The 21621-nt window shown below is 43.5% G+C and overlaps 1 protein-coding gene across 1 annotated transcript in view; it reads right to left on the bottom strand.

The window, feature by feature from the left end:
* Positions 1-7835: 7835 nt before the first annotated feature.
* The window catches only part of TOP1 (DNA topoisomerase I), a 75889-nt gene continuing 62103 nt past the window's right edge, over positions 7836-21621 (bottom strand). Inside the window, exons 13-21 of the mRNA XM_035121457.3 lie at positions 20368-20512; positions 19739-19882; positions 18828-19013; positions 18020-18088; positions 16178-16292; positions 14613-14740; positions 11335-11429; positions 10568-10717; positions 7836-10396 (exon numbers count right to left, since the gene is read on the bottom strand). Coding sequence (XP_034977348.1) covers positions 10294-10396; positions 10568-10717; positions 11335-11429; positions 14613-14740; positions 16178-16292; positions 18020-18088; positions 18828-19013; positions 19739-19882; positions 20368-20512 — 1135 coding nt within the window. The 3' untranslated portion in view covers positions 7836-10293. The remainder of the gene's footprint in view (positions 10397-10567; positions 10718-11334; positions 11430-14612; positions 14741-16177; positions 16293-18019; positions 18089-18827; positions 19014-19738; positions 19883-20367; positions 20513-21621) is intronic.

The raw sequence follows: 21621 nt of genomic DNA, 5'->3' as shown, positions 1-21621 counted from the left end.
TGGGAACCACTGATGTAGGTAAAGGTAAAGGACCCCTGGATGGTTAAATCCAATCGAATTCAGCTATGGGGCATGGTGCTCATCTCCACTTTCAGGCTGAGGGACCCTGTCTGCAGAGAGTTTTCTGGGTCATAGCGCATTGAAACACCGTTTACCTTCCCACCACAGTGGTACCTATTTATCTACTCATACTGATATGCTTTTGAACTGCTAGGTTGGCAGAAGTTGGGACAAAGCAATTGGAGCTCACCCCATCACATGGATTAGAACAGCCAACCTTATGATCGGCAAGCCCAAAAGTCTCAGTGGTTTAGACCACAGTGCCACCCCCACCCCCACCATTGATGTATTGTAGACAATACTGAGCTTGATAGGCCAGTGCTCTGACTCAGTGCAAGTCAGTTTCCTATGTGCTGATCAATTAGAAGCCTCGTGCCCCTTGGTGTCCTGTTCCTATGACTGAATCCTGCACCACAGTGCCAAATTTGCTAGAGCTGTCTGAGGAAGCACTCGCTCCATCAACACATCCGACGAAGTTGCTCACCTGCAGCAGGCAGGCACATTTGAGGGAGGATAGCTGGCAAGATACGATCTAGCAGCACAGGAAACAGCGCTTTTAAAAAACACTCAAGTCGGAGGATATCTCCGGAGAAATCGTACTCGACAGCAGGGCCCCATGAATTGTGCATAAAAGGCTCTGTCGCTTGCAACAGGAAAAGCCAACTCCATTAGCAGAATATATCACATCAATCTGGGAGCATAGGAAGTTGCCAGTCAACCCTGCCACAGATGAATACAGAGGATTTGGTACTGAAGCCAGATCTCCTCCTCCTGACCAGGGATAAACAGAGTGTTTGGGTGGGGGGAGGGGAGGCTCATTTAATTTCATTGTACACAGGTTGTACAATGACAATAAAGTTATTGTTGTTGTTACACAACATGCTGTTGTGGGCTACACTGATCTGGTGATATGGCACCAGTACTGAAATGGACTCCAAGGATAGATTGCCTGCATAGATTGCCTGAAAGATCACCTACCTGAAAGATGGCCTTTCCTTGCATAGACTTACAAGGTGCTGTGCCCTACAGAATTTCAAGAAGGCTCTATGTAGCCTGTGGTTTAAAGGTAAGAATCCTACCCATCACTTCGCCCTCTTTTGCCCAGTGGCATGCAGCCCCCAGTAAGTTGCCCTGTAGAAAGTGTGGCCCTGGGCATAAAAAGGTGCCTCCCCCACCCCTGCGTTGCGTATACTGTACTGTGAAGAGAGAGAGAGAGAGTGTGTGTGTGTTAAGCAATGGAGGAAATTATGCATTTTGGACCCTTTGGTCCAACATTTGCCAACTTTTACATTGCAACCGAGGCGCCAGCTGCTTTTCACCCTTGTGGAAATGTATATCCATATCTGGTTTTCACTAAAGGCTGATCATCTTTCAGTCTCTGCAGTTTTGAAATAAACACAATCTACAGTGGGTGGGTGGGGAGAAGCAGGGCAATTCCACCCCCTCTCCCAAGAGACCAGTGCCTCGCGCCCTTGCTCAGCTCTCACCTAGCAGCAACCCTTCCTTTACATTACCTGAACTGTTCCCATCCCAGCTCGTCACTATAACTTTTAAGAATTGGTGCCCGAGCTTCCTTTTCCTTCCTCCCCATCTCCCACTTTCCAGACTGGAATCTTGAAGTCAGAGGAAAATCTCGCAACTGGTTTTTGTAAACTGCTATGGGAGCCTTTTTTGGTTTATAAATGAAGGAATGAATGAACAAAAGACGAACCAATCAGTCCAAGAGCTTTTGCTGGTGTGATGATTCTTTGTTTCCTCTGTTCTGTGAATCATCACATGTGAGCAATGACATTTAACTAAAGTCGTTTTATGGTTTTAGGTAGCAACTGAACACTCAGCCTAACAACATGAGGGGGCATTTCTCAAAGCAAACCAATGGTGTTATTTGAAGGACTAATCACACATCAGTAAACCTAGGTTTGCTGCTATGCTACAACAGGGAGTTATAACCAATCCCGGCTCACCAGAGTGACACTCATATTTGTTGTGGCAGGCAGGCATTATTTTGGGGTTATGCGTGCCCCTGAAATAGGCAATGTGTGACATGTACTGATCACCTTTAGTGATCTTTCATCCAAAGAACTAAAGGTGGGGATGGTTCTTATCCCCACAACATCCCTTGAAGTAGGTTAGGCTGAGAGGTAATGACCAGCCCAAGATCACCCACAATGAACTTCCTAGCTGAGTGAGAATTTGAACCTGGTTCCTCCTTGTTCACCACTCTAATCACAAAAACATATTGACACTTAATATTCCCAAGTTTTCTTAAGTCTCAACACTTTAAGTAATTCGTGGAGGAAATGTTCACACATATGTTGTTGTTGTTGTTTAGTCATTTAGTCGTGTCCAACTCTTCGTGACCCCATGGACTATAGCACGCCAGGCACTCCTGTCTTGCACTGCCTCCCACAGTTTGGTGAAACTCATGTTCATAGCTTCGAGAACACTGTCCAACCATCTCGTCCTCTGTTGTCCCTTTCTCCTAGTGCCCTCAATCTTGCCCAACATCAGGGTCTTTTCCAGGGAGTCTTCTCTTCTCATGAGGTGGCCAAAGTATTGGAGCCTCAGCTTCAGGATCTGTCCTTCCAGTGAGCACTCAGGGCTGATTTCCTTCAGAATGGATAGGTTTGATCTTCTTGCAGTCCATGGGACTCTCAATAGTCTCCTCCAGCACCATAATTCAAAAGCATCAAAGGGACTGGGGAAATAGCCTGACATTGAAGCCACAAAAATTTCCATTTAGTCACAGGCCTCATTTGCTTGTACGAGATAGCAGATTTGACTAGATCGAGTACTATGTAGGTTTCCGGTTACACCTAAAGCTATCTGGGAAAAATACACCTAAAATGATTAATTCACTTTTTTTAAAAATTTAACCAACCACCACCAACTAGGATCTGTGCAGAAACTAGCTGACTCTACGAAGGTAAAATTTCACATTTGTTGTTCCACCCACTTTGCTTCTAGCTCTGCCCAGCACTGGCATGCGGTCCCTAGAAGATTGCTTAGCAAAGACCGTGGCCCTTTGAAAAGTCCTGCAAGAAGTCTGAAACACAGGCTTCATGGGTCCATGTGCAAGTAACCATTGCTATGCACAGACCAGCCCAAATAGTTTCCACATAATGGATCCTCTCTGGCATTGATGAATCATGTAGGTGACCTTGGGCTAGTCACACTTCTTGGAAGTCTCTCAGCCCCACTCACCTCACAGAGTGTTTGTTGTGGGAGAGGAAGGGAAAGGAGAATGTTAGCCACTTTGAGACTCCTTCGGGTAGTGATAAAGCGGGATATCAAATCCAAACTCCTCCTCCTCCTCCTCCTTCCCTATTGCAGTGCTGCCACAGTGTGAAGAACACAAAAGCTCTGCTGGGTCAGTCCAGTCCAGTAATGGGACCCCTGACCATTAGGTCCAGTCATGACCGACTCTGGGGTTGCGGCGCTCATCTCGCATTATTGGCCAAGGGAGCCGGCGTACAGCTTCCAGGTCATGTGGCCAGCATGACAAAGCCACTTCTGGTGAACCAGAGCAGCACACAGAAACACTGTTTACCTTCCCACTGTAGCAGTACCTATTTATCTACTTGCACTTTGACGTGCCCCGTAGGGAGCCCCAAAGAAGGATGGGAGCATGGCTGCCCTCTCCCACTCTTGTTCCCGAGCAAGTGGTATTCAGAGGCATACCACCTTTGACACTACACCAGTTGTAAGTGTTAGCTTTGCTTTTGTTCCCTTTTATAAAATACAAGAATCAAAAGATATTTATTTTCACAATCTCCCTGCTTGCCCTCTCTGGGTTGGTTCACAAATGAGCATATCCTGCAGTCAATCACAGCTGAAGCGCCTGCAGTTCATCACTCAACGCTGCAGTCGCAGGATGCACTCCTTGCTTCCCCAATTATCTGCTGTCACTCGACCCAAGTTGTTCAGAGGAAGGCTAGAGCTGGTATTTCTCCCACTTATCAAGTGGTCAGGGGTTTGTGTAAGCTTGCTCCTTAGGGTTTTCAAAACGAGTCATGTGCAACCAGGAAGTAAGATGTTAAGATAGTCTAGAGCAGGCACGTCCAACAGGTAGATTGTGATGTACCAGTAGATCACTGGGTGTCTGTGGTAGATCATTGCTAGATCACTGGCACCCCTAAAAAAAGCTCACCCAAAACTTTCCTCCTCCCTAAAAAAAGCTGAACTATGGCCTAAAGCCCTAAACAAAAATGGGCCTCCCTCCCTCCTAAAAGAAGCTCAACAAGTTTGACCTAACCCCCCCCCAAAAAAAACAGGGCTTCCCTTCCTTAAAAAAACTCAACAGCTTTGACCTGAACCCCCCAAAAGGGGGTAGATCACTCCCAGTTTTTAACTCTGTGAGTAGATCAGAGTCTCTTGGGAGTTGGCCACCCCTGGTCTAGAGAACCAACTTGATGCAGTAGTTAAAAGAGGGTAGCATCCCAGATTTTGATTCCCATCACCTGTGACCATTGGCCTTTCAGGCTGGGGCTGATGGGAGTTGGGAGTCCAACGGCTGGAGGGAAAGAAGTTCCTCATCTCTGGGCTAGAGTGCCAAACTAGGACTGGCCATGGAACTCACTAGAGGACCTTGGGCCAGTCATCATCTCAACTTAACCTCCCTCACAGGGTTATTGTGAGGATAAAATGGGGAGTGAGGACTATGCATACACAATGCACTCCTCGAAGGGCAAAAGTAAAATGTATTAGCTACATCAATCGGCTTGGAACATGAACATTGTGCTAGAGGTGACACTTCCATCGGTATTGGATGATGGGGAGAATAAAAATGGTTGCCACATCTACATGGCTTTTGGCACATTGCTCTACTGCTCTAAAGGTTTTTATGAAATAACTTCCATTTCCACTCACTATCTCCAGTGACAGAAACTGTAGGACACAGCTATTGACTAGATGGATTCTAATCACAAGCATATCTTTAGGTCCTCCTCTGAAAGACTCAAAGCCGCTCCTGCACTCTTTTCACATCCTCACACCCTTTCCTGGAGACACACAGGGAGTCAGATAGCAATGACCTACAATGCCTTTTCTTCTTTTGTATTATTTACAGAGCATTATAAATAGAACGTTTTGTCCTCCCACATAGCTCTGGCATTGTCCAATGAAGTGCTTCTGGCGTATTCTGGTCAGCATATCGGAGGTCAAATATTTAAGCATTTTCTTACATTTATAGAACACCTTTCTTCTATTGTGAAACCCAATACATGCAGTCCAGGAAGTCTGCCTCCCAGCCAGGCATTGACCAACCTGACCTGCTCAGCTCAAACAAGGTGGTAGCATCACGCCACCTAAAGACCACACCCTGAGGCCATATTAGCTATTAGACTCCATCAAATTGTTTTATGAATAATCAACTGTATCTGCACACAAAAATTATGAAGGTGCAGATACATGATTCACACCGTCATGAATGTCTGGGGCTCCCATTGTTGGTTACATCAGATGGAACTTTGTGAGCAAGTGATCTTCTTGGCAGTGTGAACCCAGCACTGGTACATAGCACATTTGTTTTGCTAATTTGGAATATTCACTGTACAAGTTCAGGCATTTATCTTCTCTAGGTCTTGAACAGCCATTTTATATCCAGCCAATGTTCTCAGGCATATAGGGAGAGCTTTTCAAAGGTGAAGAAACACAGGGAAGCGAAGCATGTATAAAAACACTGTTGATGGGGGAGCCACCTGTATCCCCCCACCCAATCTTATTGTGTACAGCTGAAGCAGCAGCCTTTGCAAACATGGATTCTCAGCAGGCTGACCAGACACTGGTTGGGAGCTGTGGTCCAAAAGAAACCTGGAGGACACGACATTGATGAAGGCTGAGCTACAGTGTTTTCAGGGATATTCCTGGTATTCAAATGAATGGCAGTGAAGGCCCTGTTGCTGTACATATCACAGGAACGCAAGGGTGCAGCAAGGGCACTGGAAGTTCTACTCTTCTGTACCTACCACCATCAGGGCATCTGGATAGCTGCGGGTAACTGCTGATCTGATCTTGGCTCCAATTTATTGCTCAAGGGCAGGGTGAGCTTCTGAAAGACTGCCTGAACAGCAGCTAAATTGCTAGCATCTATACTTGTATTTTTCAAGGCTGCCAGGCCTGCATACGCTTTCTCCATGCTCTCTCCCATACTCCAATTCTAAGGTTAAGTTGGGCAAGAACTGTAGTTCAATGGTAGAGCACATGATTTGCCTACAGAAAGTCCCACGTTCAGTAGCCAGCTAGTCCAGGTAGGGATGGGGAAGAGTGGAACCTTTTGTTCACCACCCGAGTGGGCTCAGAAAGCATCGCAAGCAATGCCAAAATACAACAAACATATCTAAAAGACTGTTGATCACTCTTGACCTTATTTAAATGACTGGATGACAAGAGATGCATTTCTACACTGCAAAATGATGGGGGAACAACTTCACGGCTTAATTGGATCCGAAGCTAGAGAAGCTGCTGGGTCTTAACTATTTATGGAATAGATTCTCCAAGACTGTTGCTATCTCTCATTTGGCAGCATTGTTTCCACCAAGGGCCAATGCGCCACTGTATCGAGAGGCCTTGAAACAGATGGATTTCCTACTTGCCTTAAATGCAGACAAAAGGAGGAGGGAACCCCTGGTGGGAAACACTCTCCCCTGGGATTACAGGCTTGTTCTGAGCTTCCTGTCAATAACTTCAGGCACAGAATAATCTAACACATCTGATTAAGATGGGATGCGGTTGGAGTCAGTGGGGGAGAACATGTAAAAATAGAAAGCGTGTTTATAATAGGCAACATTGTTACAACTTCAGAGACGCAAAACTGCTTTCAGAGAACTTATAATATTTGCTGCTCTCACCAATTTTATCACTAAAGTTAAAAAGAGATGGGAAGGGGGCATCTCCCGAAGGAGATTTTAAAGGTATTATTGTGGAAAAGACACAGCTAGGCAGAAAGCTTCGCTAAATGCTTCTAATGCAGTGGTTAGATGCAAGGTAACTGGGAAGGAATTCCCCATTAGAAACAGAGGGATGAGCACAGCACCTTGGCTAAATCTGTAGAAGTGATGGGGAGCTGATGCACTCCAACTCCATCCATCCCTGGCCATTGACTATCACTATTGAATTACCCAAATATAAACCATGTCAACTGCTCCATTCAGTCCAAAGGTCCTTGCCAGCAACTTGAGGTTGCTACTTGCACTGCATAAAGGTGCAATGCCACTTGCTAGCCCATTGGGCAATGCGATGAGTAACCACAGTGATAGAATATATTCTTCATGCTGCACCAAGTGGAATCTGGAACAGAGGTGGATAAGTGTGTGAGCTGTGAAGTCACTGGCTGAGTGGCTTGAGGCAAAAAAATTTATGCCTCGCGATTACAAAATGATTGCTGACCTCGCCACCTCTGTTGTGTCTCTTCTGTGTGTTGGGAGGAGGAAGGTTTGAGCTATATGCATGTAAATTTCCTATGTGATTTGGAACCCTTGTTGTTTGTGGGAGAACACCCCAATAAGGCTTAAAATAACTTCTCATCTACAACATGGAAGCACTGACCTACCTTATCCGAATGTTGTAAAGATTACTGATAAGGAGAATATACTGAACCCTTTATTAAAAGGCATCAAAGCAATCCAGTTCCAGTGGTCAAGAGGTAGACAGATCTCCTGCCTATAGTTTCTCCTTATACCGCCTTCATTTGTCCTAGAGAAGGCTACTCTAGGTCTTTTATGAAATTCTGACTAACAAGCAAAATGATCAAACCGAGCAAGCATCCATAAAAACACTTGGTGTATAAAAAATTTATTCTGTTCACAGGGCTAGTATTTCCTTGTTGTGTAAATGGAATTTGTAGGAAGGTGAGGGAGGTACACAGAATACATACGAGTCTCGTTACCTTTACCTGTTTACATTACCTGTGATTCTGAAACATTCATTTCAGTATCTGGTTTGAATGTGCAAATTTAAGATAAACCAACCTCAAACAGGGATTTAAAAAGGCCCTAGGAGCTGCTGTCAGGCCTGATTCATTTTGGAGTGGCAGTGCCAAACAGCAGCAAGGTCAATGGTCATAGAATGCAGATGTGAAAAGCCATTTAGCACCTGTAATACAGCAAACTGACTGCTACCCAAGATCTGACAGCTATATATGGTTAGATGTGTATGGCCATTATTTCCAATTATTCACACCTTTGAATATTGTTGGTTTTGAGGCTCCAATTTCTTGCGATTTCAAGCATACCCGATTCCTGATGCAGGCCATAAGTGCCAATTTAAGAAAAGTGAACATGTGTCCTGTCTTTTGTACAAAGGCACAAGATGACATGCCAGTCAACTCTGTCAAAGCAGGTGGACTAGCGTTGAGTTCATGTTGGAGAATGCCTTAGCTCTCCAAACTCTTGAAAGCAAGACACATATAAGATGCGGTATTCTGAGGCTCTCCAAGTCAAGAAAGCAAATGGTTTGATCTCCAGAAAAAGTGTAGCTATAGTCTTCTTGAAGAATATAGCGCTTCCTTCCTAAACAATTGTCCTTGTTTGCTTCTAGAGAAGAGTGCCAAGAACCAGCCATGAAAAAATGGTTTTGGCTGCGGATTGGAGCTAGAGGGAAATCTTCAGAACCAGGCTGCCCCTAGATAACTTGATATATATGCAAGATCCAACATGCAAGGCACTGTACAAAAATACCCAGAGAACTGGCAATCTACTATTTGGCTGCCAATGTCTACGGTGTTGAAGGCCACATGGAATCTTGACTGCGCCTCCGATCCATAGTTCCTCAGGCATTTCATCCTGGAGCACCTCCACACCCCACATCCTTCCCCAAGGCATCTCCTGACAGCTATTGGCCTGCAGCCAGCCATTCAGCTCTCTGGGTACAAGAACACACAGATGCTGGCATTGCGTTAAGTTGTAGGAATTTATTTTAAATAACCTACAGTTGATTAAAAGGGGATTCATGATAAAAATAGAAGATACTTGTTGAGGAAAGACTGCGGGAAACTTGTTTTTGCACCACACTAAGCTAACAATGCCTCTAAAACTAATGGATTATAGCAAAAAAGGTTTCACATTAAAATTCTGCTTTAATTTTTTTTTAAAGTTTTTGTACACAATTACAAAAGAAAAAAATAATAAAAAGACCTAAGATCTTGATTATTTTTCCTTTTTTTTGGACCAAAGCTCACTTCCCTCAAAATTTTATTGACCTGTGAAAGTTCTTTTTACACAATAAAATCTTTCAAGTAAAAGAGAGGAGGGTGGAGTTTTCTTTTTTTAAAAAAAGGAGGGAGAAAAGAAAAACAACCCTGCCAAAAAAAGCAAAACAAAACCCACAAATGTGGATATTCCTGATATATATATATCTATATATATATATTATGTACTCAGAACAAAGTATGATGGGAAACATTTTGTTACCAATTTATTTGTACTCATAATGCATCAACCTTCCGCAGCCCATTCCTTCCTACCCCCTACAAAACTACATGATCTTTAAGATCAAGAAGAAGAAAAAGCTTAAATATTTTAAAATAATTAAAAGTAGTAAAAATTCACATTAACAAAAAAAGAAAGAAAAAGAAAATAACACTCAAGTCAGGAAGGATCTTCCCATCATGCTTTGCTTTGAAGAGATGTTGTATTTTTATTATAGGTTTTCAATACCATGATGGTGGCAAGTAAAAATGAAAACAACTGGGTGTTTCCATGATGACTGTTGTGGCCAGAGCCAGTGTGCTGAGGGCTTCAGTTGTGTTAAATTAATGAGGGAGACGGGGCGGGAAATTAAGGGAATCCATTTTCTATTAAAATATAGAAGTTATTGCAAAACCCTAACTGTAAAAACACACCAATATCTCATTGGATTCTGTATACAGTAGCTAATGATTTCCAAGCTCCTCAGTGTAATGGTGAATTTGCCTGGCAGAAGGTTAACAAATTCCCCCATCCACTTGTCCTCCCCCTCCAGAGACAAAAACACAAACCATACAGCTAGAATTTGGGTTTCTGAAACAGGTTTAAATAAGTTGTCCATAGGACAACTGGCTCAGCAACTCTATAATATTTCCAGGCCTATCTTTTCTCAAAGATGTTGGGTATTTCATCAGACACTCGCTTCCCCCCCCCAACACCCCCCTCCCCTCCCCCAAATATAAAGGACAAGTAAGGCTCACAGTTTTATCAATCTCCCTAAAACCAAGCTATTCCCCTTCTCATTCATAAGATTCAGCCCATTAAAATCAGCTTAGAACTCAAAATCTTCATCTGCCATGTCAATTGCCCAGGCAAATTTCTCCCGTTGGGTTTTGTTATAGATCTTCTCTATAGGTATTCCAAATTTCTTGCACCTGGAGAGAGAGGGAGAGAGAGAGAGAAAGGAATAAAAAGGATGAACAGCAAAAGGTGTTTACAGCCAAAAAGTGCATCCCAGCAGAACCAATGCCTCTTTTCCTTTCAAAGACTGAAGCAAGGCAACAGGGTGGAGGCTGCACTTTCTTCCCCAACAGGCAAGAGCTTACCAGGCAACAGAAATCCTAGGATCCAGATAATTTAGTTTGGAGGTCCCCAAGGCAATCTGCTTGTTTTCCTCCCGGTCTGTAGCTTGGACCTCCAATTTCATCAGCTGTTCTGCAACCCTTTGTACTGCTTTCTTCTTACTTTCTACGGTCCTGTGAGGGGCAAGGAGATAGGGGGGAAAAAATCTCAGGTTGGAACTCTAAATGGATTTTCTTTCTATGGGAATGAAGAACACCCAAACAGACCTGCTAGCTCAGACCAAAGGCTAATCTAGTCCAATATTCTGTTTGCCACAGTGCTTAGCCAGATGCCTCTGGGAAGCCCATAAGCAGGCCATGAACACAACAGCCCTCTCCCTCAGTTGCTCCACAGTTACTGGTATGCAGAGGCATGTGGTCTCTGATCCTGAAGAAAGACTACAGCTATCATGACTAGTGGCCATTGATAGCTTTTTTTTCATGACAGGCATGAATCTATTGATTCTCTTTTTAAAACTGTCTTAAAGTTGGTGGCCATTACTACATACTGTGGTAGCCACTAGGCACTGTGTGATAAAGTTTTTTTCCTGACAAGTAAGGGGAGACATGGTAGAGGTATATAAAATTAGGCAGGAGGTAGAGAGAAGGTTTTTTTCTTCCCTTCACATAGTACCATCCCAGTGACAAGGTGAGCCATTTAAACAGAAATATCATTCTGGGCAAAGTTGGTTGCCCTGAGCGCCATGCAGAAGTCTTTGGATACACGCGAGTGCCACAGCAACGTGACTTACTTTTTAGATTTCTCATCCCTCCGGACCTTGGCATCGGCTTTGGCGCTTTTCAGTTCTCTTTTGGCATCAGCCAGCTGTTCCTTCTTGGCATCAATCTAGGGAAGGCAAAACACAAACAGAAAGCAGGAGATGGAAGGTGTGGAGCTGACAAGCTGCAGTAGACTTTTGTCTCCATTGGAATTCTAGATACCAAGGCAGCGTCTCTGTCCAACACACTTCACTGGGTGTCCACAAGCCTTTTTTTTTTTTTACCTTGACTAAAGTTTCACAGAAGAGCTGGTTGGGATTTACATTTTTAGATAGGCATGCAAGGATCAAACTTGCAGAAGTGATTACCAGGACTTTAGATAACAAACTTATGGCACTGCACTTACAAAGGAACATTGATTCATTTACTGTGAGTGGCATAAGCAATTATCCATTTAGAGGGCTGTTTCTATTGATTTGCCCAAAGCAGGGAAAAGTGACTTGAATAATCTCCTCACCCAAGCTCCTCTGTGCAGTTTGATCCATGGCTAAGCTTGAAGCAAATTGTAGATCAGGCAGCCATCACGACAGACAATGGTGTGGCAGTAGCTGCCGCCCCGTACCAGCCTAGAAAGCCCATTCATGGTATGTGAGCTATTATTTGTTTCTCAGGTTGCCACGGGAGACAGAGCAACATGGGGAGGCTAGGTGAGATCTAAGTACAGGTTCCAAAGAAATATAAATGGTCATCTAAGCTGGAGGCTGAATGTTCTGAAGAATGCCTTTACAAATGCATACAGCTCTAAATTGTAAAGTTGGGCGAGTATAAATGCAGACAACCATGTTGGTACAGTAACATCAATAATGTCAATGTTAGTGGATTCCTGGATGCCCTAGTGACATTTGCCATGATCTGCAAAGGTATGGGCAAATGCTGAGTTTCAAAGGCTACGGAAGAAAAGTATATGAAAGAAATAAAAAAGAGTAAACCTGAGCACAAAGCCAGAGAAGAGAAGGAAATGAGAAAAAAAAGTTGTCTTTGGGCAACGGCAGGGACTAAACTGAAGGAGGCACTAGGGTGAGGAAAGCCTATACAAAAGTCACATGTTACGCCTGGGAAAATCAGGAGACACAACTCATGGGTGGGGAACCTGTGCTCCTTTAGATGCTGATGGACTCCCAGCTCCCATCAACCCCAGCCAGCATGGCCAAAGTTCAGGTGTGCTGGAATGGGGGAGTTTCAATCCAGCAACATCTGGAGGGCCACAGATCTCCCATCCTGGGCCTAGATGGATGCTTCTCAGGCCAACCTGAGAAGACTCAAGGTTTTATCCAACAAATACCTGATGTGTCACAAGTCCAACACTGTCAGACTAGAAGCCCTGGCCGGGGTGCCAAGTTTGCTTCTGTTGGCAGGAGAATCCTCTGAGCGGGGTGCCCCTCAAAAGACCCTGCCAAGTTGCAACTTTATTAGATCTGGGGGGGGGGGGGACGGACGGGACCTAGGGCTCAGGAAAAGTTTAAGACAAAGATTCACATGTACAGCTACACAACACAGAGCTAGCAACCCTTCATATGAATAATGGAATTCAGGAAACAAAGTGTACAACACAAATAGTCAATGGGTGACTGCTAGGTCACGTCAGGAAACCTTCTCGGCCCAAGCAATCATGGGTTTGTTCTAAAACATGGCTTTGGAGATGCTCTTGGATGCCAGCTCCCATCAGTTCCAGGCCAACAACATTTGTAGAGCCACAGGTTCCCCATCTCTGTTCTAATGGAATGAAAAGCAGAAGCTGTGTCATCTGCGGCAAACTAAGTAAGATGACCTGAAGCTGAAGGTTCGCAGCTCCGTTCACCTGAACTGTGACTGACAGACTGTTCAGCTCAGCTAAGAATAATGGGACAAGTGAGGGGGGGGGGCGGGGCGGAGAGAGTGAAAGCAAACAAGTCGTTATCATTCTGTCAAAGCTGTCAGTCCTAACAACTGAAGCAGCCAGGTTAGATATTATGAAAGCCAAAAAGAACACCCCACTAATTAATAAAATAGATTCAGGCTGTAAACCAACCTAACCAAAATGACCTCAGGGTTTTTGCCAGAAATAACCTGAAAAGTAAAAAGGTGGTTTAGACAAGCAAAATATAATCAAATACTCGATATAGATAGGTTTGCAATTTTGTAGAGGAGGAAGGTGGATAATTTTGTGTTAAACCACACCATTATCCTCAAGCCATTGTATATGGAATCACAAGATAATGAGAAAGTCATAGCCTTTAAGGAATCTTTAGAAAAATAAGACCTGAGCCACACAAATAGTTCATCACACGGTAAAATAATTTTTGGATCTGACCACTTCAGACTACAGGTGGGAGAAGGGTTGCACGTTCAAGCTTTTCTCCAGGAATGTGGATACAGAAAATGAACACATCAGAGAAACTGCTACGATTGAAACTTTCTGAATTTCTATTTAATTTTCTAAATGCAAGGAACTTTAGGCATTTGGAAAAAACATTCACTCAAATGATTTCTCCACCTGTGGGTCCAAATACAGCTTTGCCATGTGATTGACAGTTTGTGCAGACAAGCTGGAAGTCTCCCCTGAGGTCAACTGGTCAAGAAGCTTTCGAATTCAACTATAAAACTTTTCTTCAGCATTGATCTTTATGATGTCTCAGAGAAACCTCAGGAAAGCTCCCAAGCCTCTTGTTCTTTAAATCAAGTTATTCCTTTCCTCAAGAGTGTCTAAATACAGGTGGCATCCAGAAAACCAGGAGCAGAATTTTGCTCGCACAAAGGGGCTTTCACACCTTCACCCTTCCTGAACAACCCCCCCAAAAACTGTTCCTGGGAGTTGGTGGTCCTTCTCAAGCAGCATGGAAAATGGCCCAGGAGGTTAAGGAGACTGTCCTTATATAAAAGAAATGCTTTCTGGTCATGTAAGGGACTCTCTGGATTTTGCCCAGTATCCTGTGAGTAAATCAGGATGGGAAAATGTATCATAACATCAGAGAGCTGTCAGGAGCAAAAAAATAATTATGGTACGTTTTTGTGACCCCACTAGAGATGCTTTATAGATATTTCTCCTGCAGGACTAAAAGGCGACTTGCCTGATGTGCAATTCAGTCAGAAACAGGAAGGATTTTAAGAATGATTTTCTGTAATAAAATCAAGCAGGTTTGTCTTTCTAAAAGTCACAGAAACAAGCTTCACTAGTGAAGTTAGAGGAGAGCTTGAGACAGGTCAGCTAAGAAACAGAGGTAGCCAAATTAAGTCTTGGTTTGGGTTTTAACGAAAGGAAGCAGTCAGTTACCTTGCTCTGTAAATTCATCATGGATTTCTCAAAGGTCTTTGGAGGCGCCCTCTGGTGATTGCAGAGAATAGCAACAGCTCTATTGGCACGGTTATAAGACAGGATCTTTGCTGGGACATTATCATCCGCTAGAAAAGTTCAAAATTAATAAGTGAAAATTGCATTTCTGTATGGAAAAGTCTACCTCTCTCTTGGGTAATTTCACTTTTTCATGGGGATGAGAAATGAGCAGCTTGGCACTCAGTCATCTGTACCATGCTTATAATGAGATTGGGCGCTGTAGCTTAATAGTAAATAACATGTTTTGCATGCAGAAGGTCTGAGGTTCAGCCCCCCGCATTTCTAGTTAAGGATCTCAGGCAACAAAGGGGAGAGATGGAGTTCAGAGGGACGACTGCATACAGAAAGATTTGCTCTTTTGAGGAGAGTCCACAGCTTAGTGGCAGAGCATATACTTTGCATGTAAAGGATCTAAAGTTTAATCCTTGGCACTTCCGCTTAACAGAATCAGAGAGCAAGTGATTGGGAAGGTCTCTGCCTGAGACCATGGAGTGAGTAATACTGGGGGTAGATGAAAAAAAATGCCATGACTGGATGCAAAGCAGATTTCTACATTCCTTATGCAAGCTTGAAAATGCTAACGGTTACAACTTCTATTCTAGTGTATCAGCTCCAGTATTCAGTTTAAACGCCTTGCATTTCAATAGTTATCCATGGTCTCTGATCTAACCATTATTTGCCTCTAGCATTCCTTCTCTGCAAGCCCTGGCTTGCTGGATTTTATACGATTTATACGAACACCACAAACAGAACATCTTTATCTGGCAAAGCCTTGAAGCCCAGGGTCAAGCCTGCCTTCATTGTGGACAGAACATTATCTGATTGAGGTGCATATTATAGACATCTACTGTGGTGGGAGATGGGTTATAATTGTTTTCTCCTGGGAACTAAGGGAACCAAATAAATCCTGGAAGGCTGTGAGAGATTTACCAAGTGTCCTGGCTAGTTGTCTTCTCTCTGGCCTGGCTAATTTAGGGCAGCCTTTGTCAACCTGGTGCCATCCAGATGTTCTGTACACCTTCTTAGAAGTTGTAGTCCAAAACATTTGGAGGGCACCAGGTTAGCAATGGCAAGTCACAGATGCCATTCCTATGCACTAGTAGCTTCCTATTTTAAATGTTTCAACACACCTTTGAAGATCTCTTGGAAACCACAGTTGTTTAAGAATTCTGCGGTCTCCTTTGACATTCTTTGCCACTTGGCACTGCCTGACAAGCTGCCTCTGACCTAATTCAAGGTACTGCTGGGCACATTTCAAATCCGAAATGGACTTGGAAAGGCACAGATTTCAGTTCCTTCCTCTTCAGAAGGTCAGCTAGCCACAACAGCAACTTTGGAACTTTGTTCAATGTGGTTCAAAAATAATTGCCTCTGAACAGAACATGGAACTGTGGAGAAGCCCCAGTAATTTCCAGCCAGTGGCTCTTAAGCCTGCATTTGGATCGATGTTACAATCAACACAGAAACAGAAAAGTATGAGGTGTGCTAATCCAAAAAGTACTTACCAGTTGTGAGCTCCTTTAGCTGCTGCTGTAGCGTAATGGAGGCATTATACGTTCGAAATACCTTGGCTGTAAGTCCTTCCATAAGGTCTTGAAGATGCTTATTTAAGATGCTAGTCTAAGGGGACGACATAAAGGAGGCTTAAATTAATTCCAGCATTCATCAGCAGAACACCTCAACCTGTGCACCCTCCTTACTCTCGTAATTTGAGGAGATGGGAAGTGGGAGGATAAGCCTATCAGTGGCTGGTAGCCACCATGGCTTTGTTCTACCTCTGCTGTCCAAGGAAGTATGTCTCTGAATACCAGTTGCTGCGAATCACAAGTGAGAAGGGCTCTGCTGCACTCATGTCCTGTATCTGGGCATGAGCTATATGACAATTCAGCAGAAGCGACAGATACACTAACAGATGCAACTGGGGAAAATGGTTGTGGGCACAGCGTGGAAGCAGATAATATTATTACTACTACAGCAACGAAAAGGGAGAGTCTGCAGTTAGGGAGGTTGGGGTATTTTGTACAAGAAAGACACATTTCCTTTTCACGTGACACAGATACTCCAACTAAATTCCAAGAGGGACAAACTCATCTATTTAAGCTAGTCTTAAACCCTTTTCAGAATTTTTTTTTTTTGGGGGGGGAGACCACCTCCAGCCTGTGTGTCAAATTAAGCCCACCAGGTGAGCCAATTTGGTCCACGTGGCCATCTTTGGCAGGCCACACCTCCTTGTCACTCCCATGATGACACATGTGTATCAGAAGAGGCAGCTGCCAAGGAACAACTGTGAGTGCACATTTTTGGCAACTTACCTTCAGCACTGTTTAAATTTGGCACTGCTGACAATGTTGCACTCAGGAGCTCTGGAACAGAACCAGATCCCTGTTGCTTTCCGCAAGGCATGGATCCACCCAATGCCATATGATGTCAGGCATTTAACGTGTGGTGAACCTTTCAGATTCCACCTCCTAGAGCAATGCATTTCTCCAACTATTACGTAGGGACTTATGAATGCTTGGTGGGTGGGGAGATCATGGGAAAGTGTTTCTGCCTCCAACTATATGCATTCATTAGTGCAGGCACCCCCAACTCGGCCCTCCAGCTGTTTTGGGACTACAACTCCCATCATCCCTGTTAGCTAGGGATGATGGGAGTTGTAGTCTCAAAACAGCTGGAGGGCCGAGTTGGGGGTGCCTGCATTAGAGTGTTCTCTTCAGATGCATGTAGATCAGAGGTGGAGCCTGCTTTCCTCCCCGCCCGCCTAGTATGCTCAGTGTCCCCAGAATGAATGCCTGAAAGCGGATTTAGTGAACTGGTAAGCTGGGAATAACAACCCTCTGGCCCTCTTTGGACTACAGCCAGCTCCCATCATCTCTGACCATGAGCCATACTAGCTGGGGTTGATAGGAGTGGGAGCCCACAATCCCTATGGTCAACAATGGAGCTTGTGTTACACATTTTTTATGTGTTTCCAATCTTTACAGGGCACCCTATAACAAAAAGTTCTCAGGGCAGCTTATAGGATAAACGAAAGAGGAATGCAATCAAATGTGATGCAGCGCTAAAAATCAAACCCCAAATTAAAATAGAGAAACAGAAACAAGCCCACAGTACTGTATCCTTCTCTCAAGGATACATGTCAGTTTCTATGAGGGCAGATTTCAGTTCCATGAACTCTTCTGTTAAATACAAAACTGTCTGCACCATAAGCAGCCTGTTAAAAATCACACCTTTTTCCAAGCCAGTGTAAAGGGAACTATAATCACAGCAAGAATTCCCATTTAAAAACCCAGCCAAGGTTATCATTTATGATTAACTGTCAAGTACCAGGTATGGAAGGCACTCACATTAAGTCTATCGAAGAGGTCATCTTCAGGCTGTTTGTTTTCCATGAACAACTGAAGATTCTTAAAAACCTACAAGGCAAACGGATGAGAGAGAAGACGACCATTACAGAATGAAAAAAAGAAACTGGATGGACATCATCCCAAATTGATGGCGGTATAACATGCTCCTCACTAATTCACATGTCCATGCTTACATGTACACAAAGCAGAAGGAACACTGTTCTCTACTGGCTTACAGGAAGTGTGTTGGTGGATCCTGCAAACAAGAGATAGGAGTACGTAGACTACTATTCATCAGTGGTGTTGGGGGGAAAGAAGCAACAAATATTTTCCTGACTGAAGAGGTAAATCAAAGAATTGGGGTGCCTTCCCAATAAGAATAGGCTGAAAGCACTGAGGTAGAGAAGATATTGGGGGGGGGGGGGAGCGATGGAACTTTATAAAAACAATTAACACTATGGAGACAGTGAAGAAAAAGAAAATTAAAGAATGATCCATTAACCAGGAAGGTTCTAAACCTCCTTGTTTAGATGCAGTTGGTAAGAGCACGAGCCTCTTAATCTCAGGGTTGTGGGTCTTTGGGCAAAACAATTCCTGCATTGCAGGGGGTTGGACTAGATTACCCTTGTGGTCCCATCCAACTCTACATTTCTATGACTCCAAGATGTGAAATATTTATGTTCATATGGACACTGTACTTACTCAGGGTGAGACCTAAAGACTCACCAGAAGAAAGACAATTCAGTAAGGCGACTGAATTTTCAGACTCCCTTTCATTAAATGATAAACGCACAAGAAAAATCCTTACCCTTTTCTCAACGGGGACTTTGTTGTAGTATCGTATGGAATCCTTTCCAAGGAAGTCAAATTCTACCACATATTCCTGGCCATCCAACTCCGGATGCAAATTAATATGTTCTACACGGAGGGAGCAGCAGCCCACTGTGTCAGCCGTCTCCCCTTCCTCTTTCTCATTACCAGCTCTCAAAGCAAGCTGCAAATATGAAACAATGAAAGAGAGCAGAGAGATGTCAGAAATAGCACTCAAAACAGGAGGAGGCATTTTTAACCCCATTGGTTAGCCAGTGAGAAGCTGCTTCAGGATTCCTTGTGCTAAGAAGCTATCAGTTGAAACTCCAGAGCTGAGATTATAGCATTTGTAAATGCAACTGAAAGAATACACTAGGCTTGGTCCCATGTTATCTATTTGCTTAGGTGACTGGGGGCTTGTCTGTGTGCCATCCACATGCCTTAATGAGCTAACACGGGGCAGTGCTTATGGGTAAGTTAGTGCCACTTTTACCAATGATGCTGCAGCAAAATTCCATTTATCATCATTTGACTCCAGAATAAATCTGCTCACTTTGACTGCCATCTCCTAACAGCATTACAAAAGGTAAATTGTGTGTGCATATGCAGAGGCGTCCTGAGGAAATTGGGCAGAATTTTACCTGCACTCACATTCAGTCAGCTCACAGTTAAGCAATCACAAAAAGCAGTGCATTTGCCAAGGAAAGCTGCCTATCTCTGCTTCGGGAATATTTCTGGATTATTCAATTCCATTGGCACCTACTTCAAACATCTCTTCAGCACATTTAGTACCGTTGTGCTTAGAAACTTATCAGTTTCAAACCAATGCTTCAACAAGTCTAAGCTGAGGAGCCCTGCCTAGACAATAAAAAAAAAAAGGAAGGAACTGGAAAAGTGACAGATTCTCACTTTGTCAATGAAGTACAGCGCAACCGCCCTCTGCCGCACTTTCATCTCTTTGGACTTCCAGTCTTCTCGATAATTATTTCGAATCTTATCTACACATTTCTTCAGTCTCCGAGCAGTCTCATATTTCTGCCAGTCCTTCTCACCCTGCAGAGGCAATCACAAGGAACAACATGATGACCTGCTCCAGAGCATAAAGGCTCCAGTTTGGAGATGGAGCATATTTTGAGAATACTTTCCCAAGATTCCCTCATTGCCACCATACAGACATTATTCGACTTGATCATTACTGCCTATTTCAGAAGTGCCTCAGGGGTTAAGAAGTTTTAAAGACCCACAAAGCTGGCAGAAGAGTCGCAAAAAAGTAATGAAGTACTCTTTGGATCTTCCATTTAAGGACACATTGATTCCTTAGGAAAGGTCAGTAGTGCAGTAGTCCCTGGTTCAACTCCAGCATCTCCAGGAAGGGCTGGGAAAGACTCCCGTCTGAAATCCTGGAGAGCTGCTTGCAGTCAGTGTAGATGCTGCCGAACTAGATGGAGCCGTGCGTTGGCTTTGTACAGGCAGATTTCTAAGCTATAGAGCATTGGGCATGTCAGAAGTAGCTTGCAAGTTTTCAGACAAACATTCACCTTGATTCTAGAACTGGGATTCAACATGATGTACTTAATAGATCCTTGGATGTTCTCTGTCCATGACACCAACCAGGTCACCTTGTTATCATGCCGGACTTCTTTCCATTTATGTCCAGGGGGAGGGGGAGGAACTTTTGAATCTCTGTACAAGAAAACAAACAAACAAGAACACAACAATGGTTTCAAAACTGAAAAAGACTACAAACTGTGAATAACAGCAAAATACAACCAGGAGATACTGGTAATTTATTCAGTTTAGTTCAGACAATTGAAGCTGGCACCATTAACTGAAATGAAAGTCAGAATACGAACTGTCTAGATTCTCCAGATATTTATAGGCCTCAAGCCTGGCAATCAGAAAAACCAAGTGTGTAAATGTTTGCATCAATTCTTGTATATATCTGCTTTAAGAATCTTAAAGGTTTTACAGTAAACAAGGCCTATGCTATTCTTACAAATAAAAACTACTATGCTATTTAGACACTGTAATGTTTTGAAACAGCCCTGTCGAGGTATGTTAAGAACTCTTCAACCTTTACCCTGCCCTCATGCTTCTATAAATCACTTTTGTAGAAATACCAAACTGCCTAAGCAGCTGAAATCTTACCTCACTCCATCAACTCTCACCATCACCTTCCCCAAACCTTGCTTACTGAAGAGAATATTCTGCTCCTTAGGCAGACCAGGCTATCAATATTCTAAGGTCTCCTGAAAGTGGGCATGTTGCAATTGCTCTTTTGCCTTAAAATATAAGCTACCATGTCCTGAACTGCAGATTTTTTTTTCAACAGGTCTGACACGGTAAACATTGGGCAAGAGAGATCCCATGTTATTACAGTATACCAGGGACCAAGTTTGGATGGGGCTATACCCTCTACAATCTATTAAAGAGCTACGATGTAATCTGTGGTCTGAAGTGATATAAGGCAAGTGATTTTTTAAAAGCTAACAAAGTCTTACGCTGAACAGTAGAATGCCTGTTTGTCTCAAAGTAAGCTGCTTTGAGCTTACCAAAGGAAAAGGGAGGGTGGAAATGCAACCACCATCTACTAATATTTTAAAATACTTTTTTTTTAAAAGAAACAAACTAATGATGTGACCGTTGCTTGTGAACTACGGTGAAAAGTTCACAAGTGGCACTTGACGTGGTATGTACTGAACTTCAACTCTTGGGCTGCACTTATGTCAAAGGAGAAACAACGGATTCTACTTGGCAGAGAGGTTATCCAGAGCGAAAAGCCTGAACACAGC

The sequence above is a fragment of the Zootoca vivipara genome, chromosome 7, assembly GCF_965207765.1.
Source record: "Zootoca vivipara chromosome 7, rZooViv2.hap1.1, whole genome shotgun sequence".
In the NCBI taxonomy this organism is placed as follows: Eukaryota; Metazoa; Chordata; class Lepidosauria; order Squamata; family Lacertidae; genus Zootoca; species Zootoca vivipara.
This window is presented reverse-complemented; position numbering and strand designations above follow the sequence as displayed.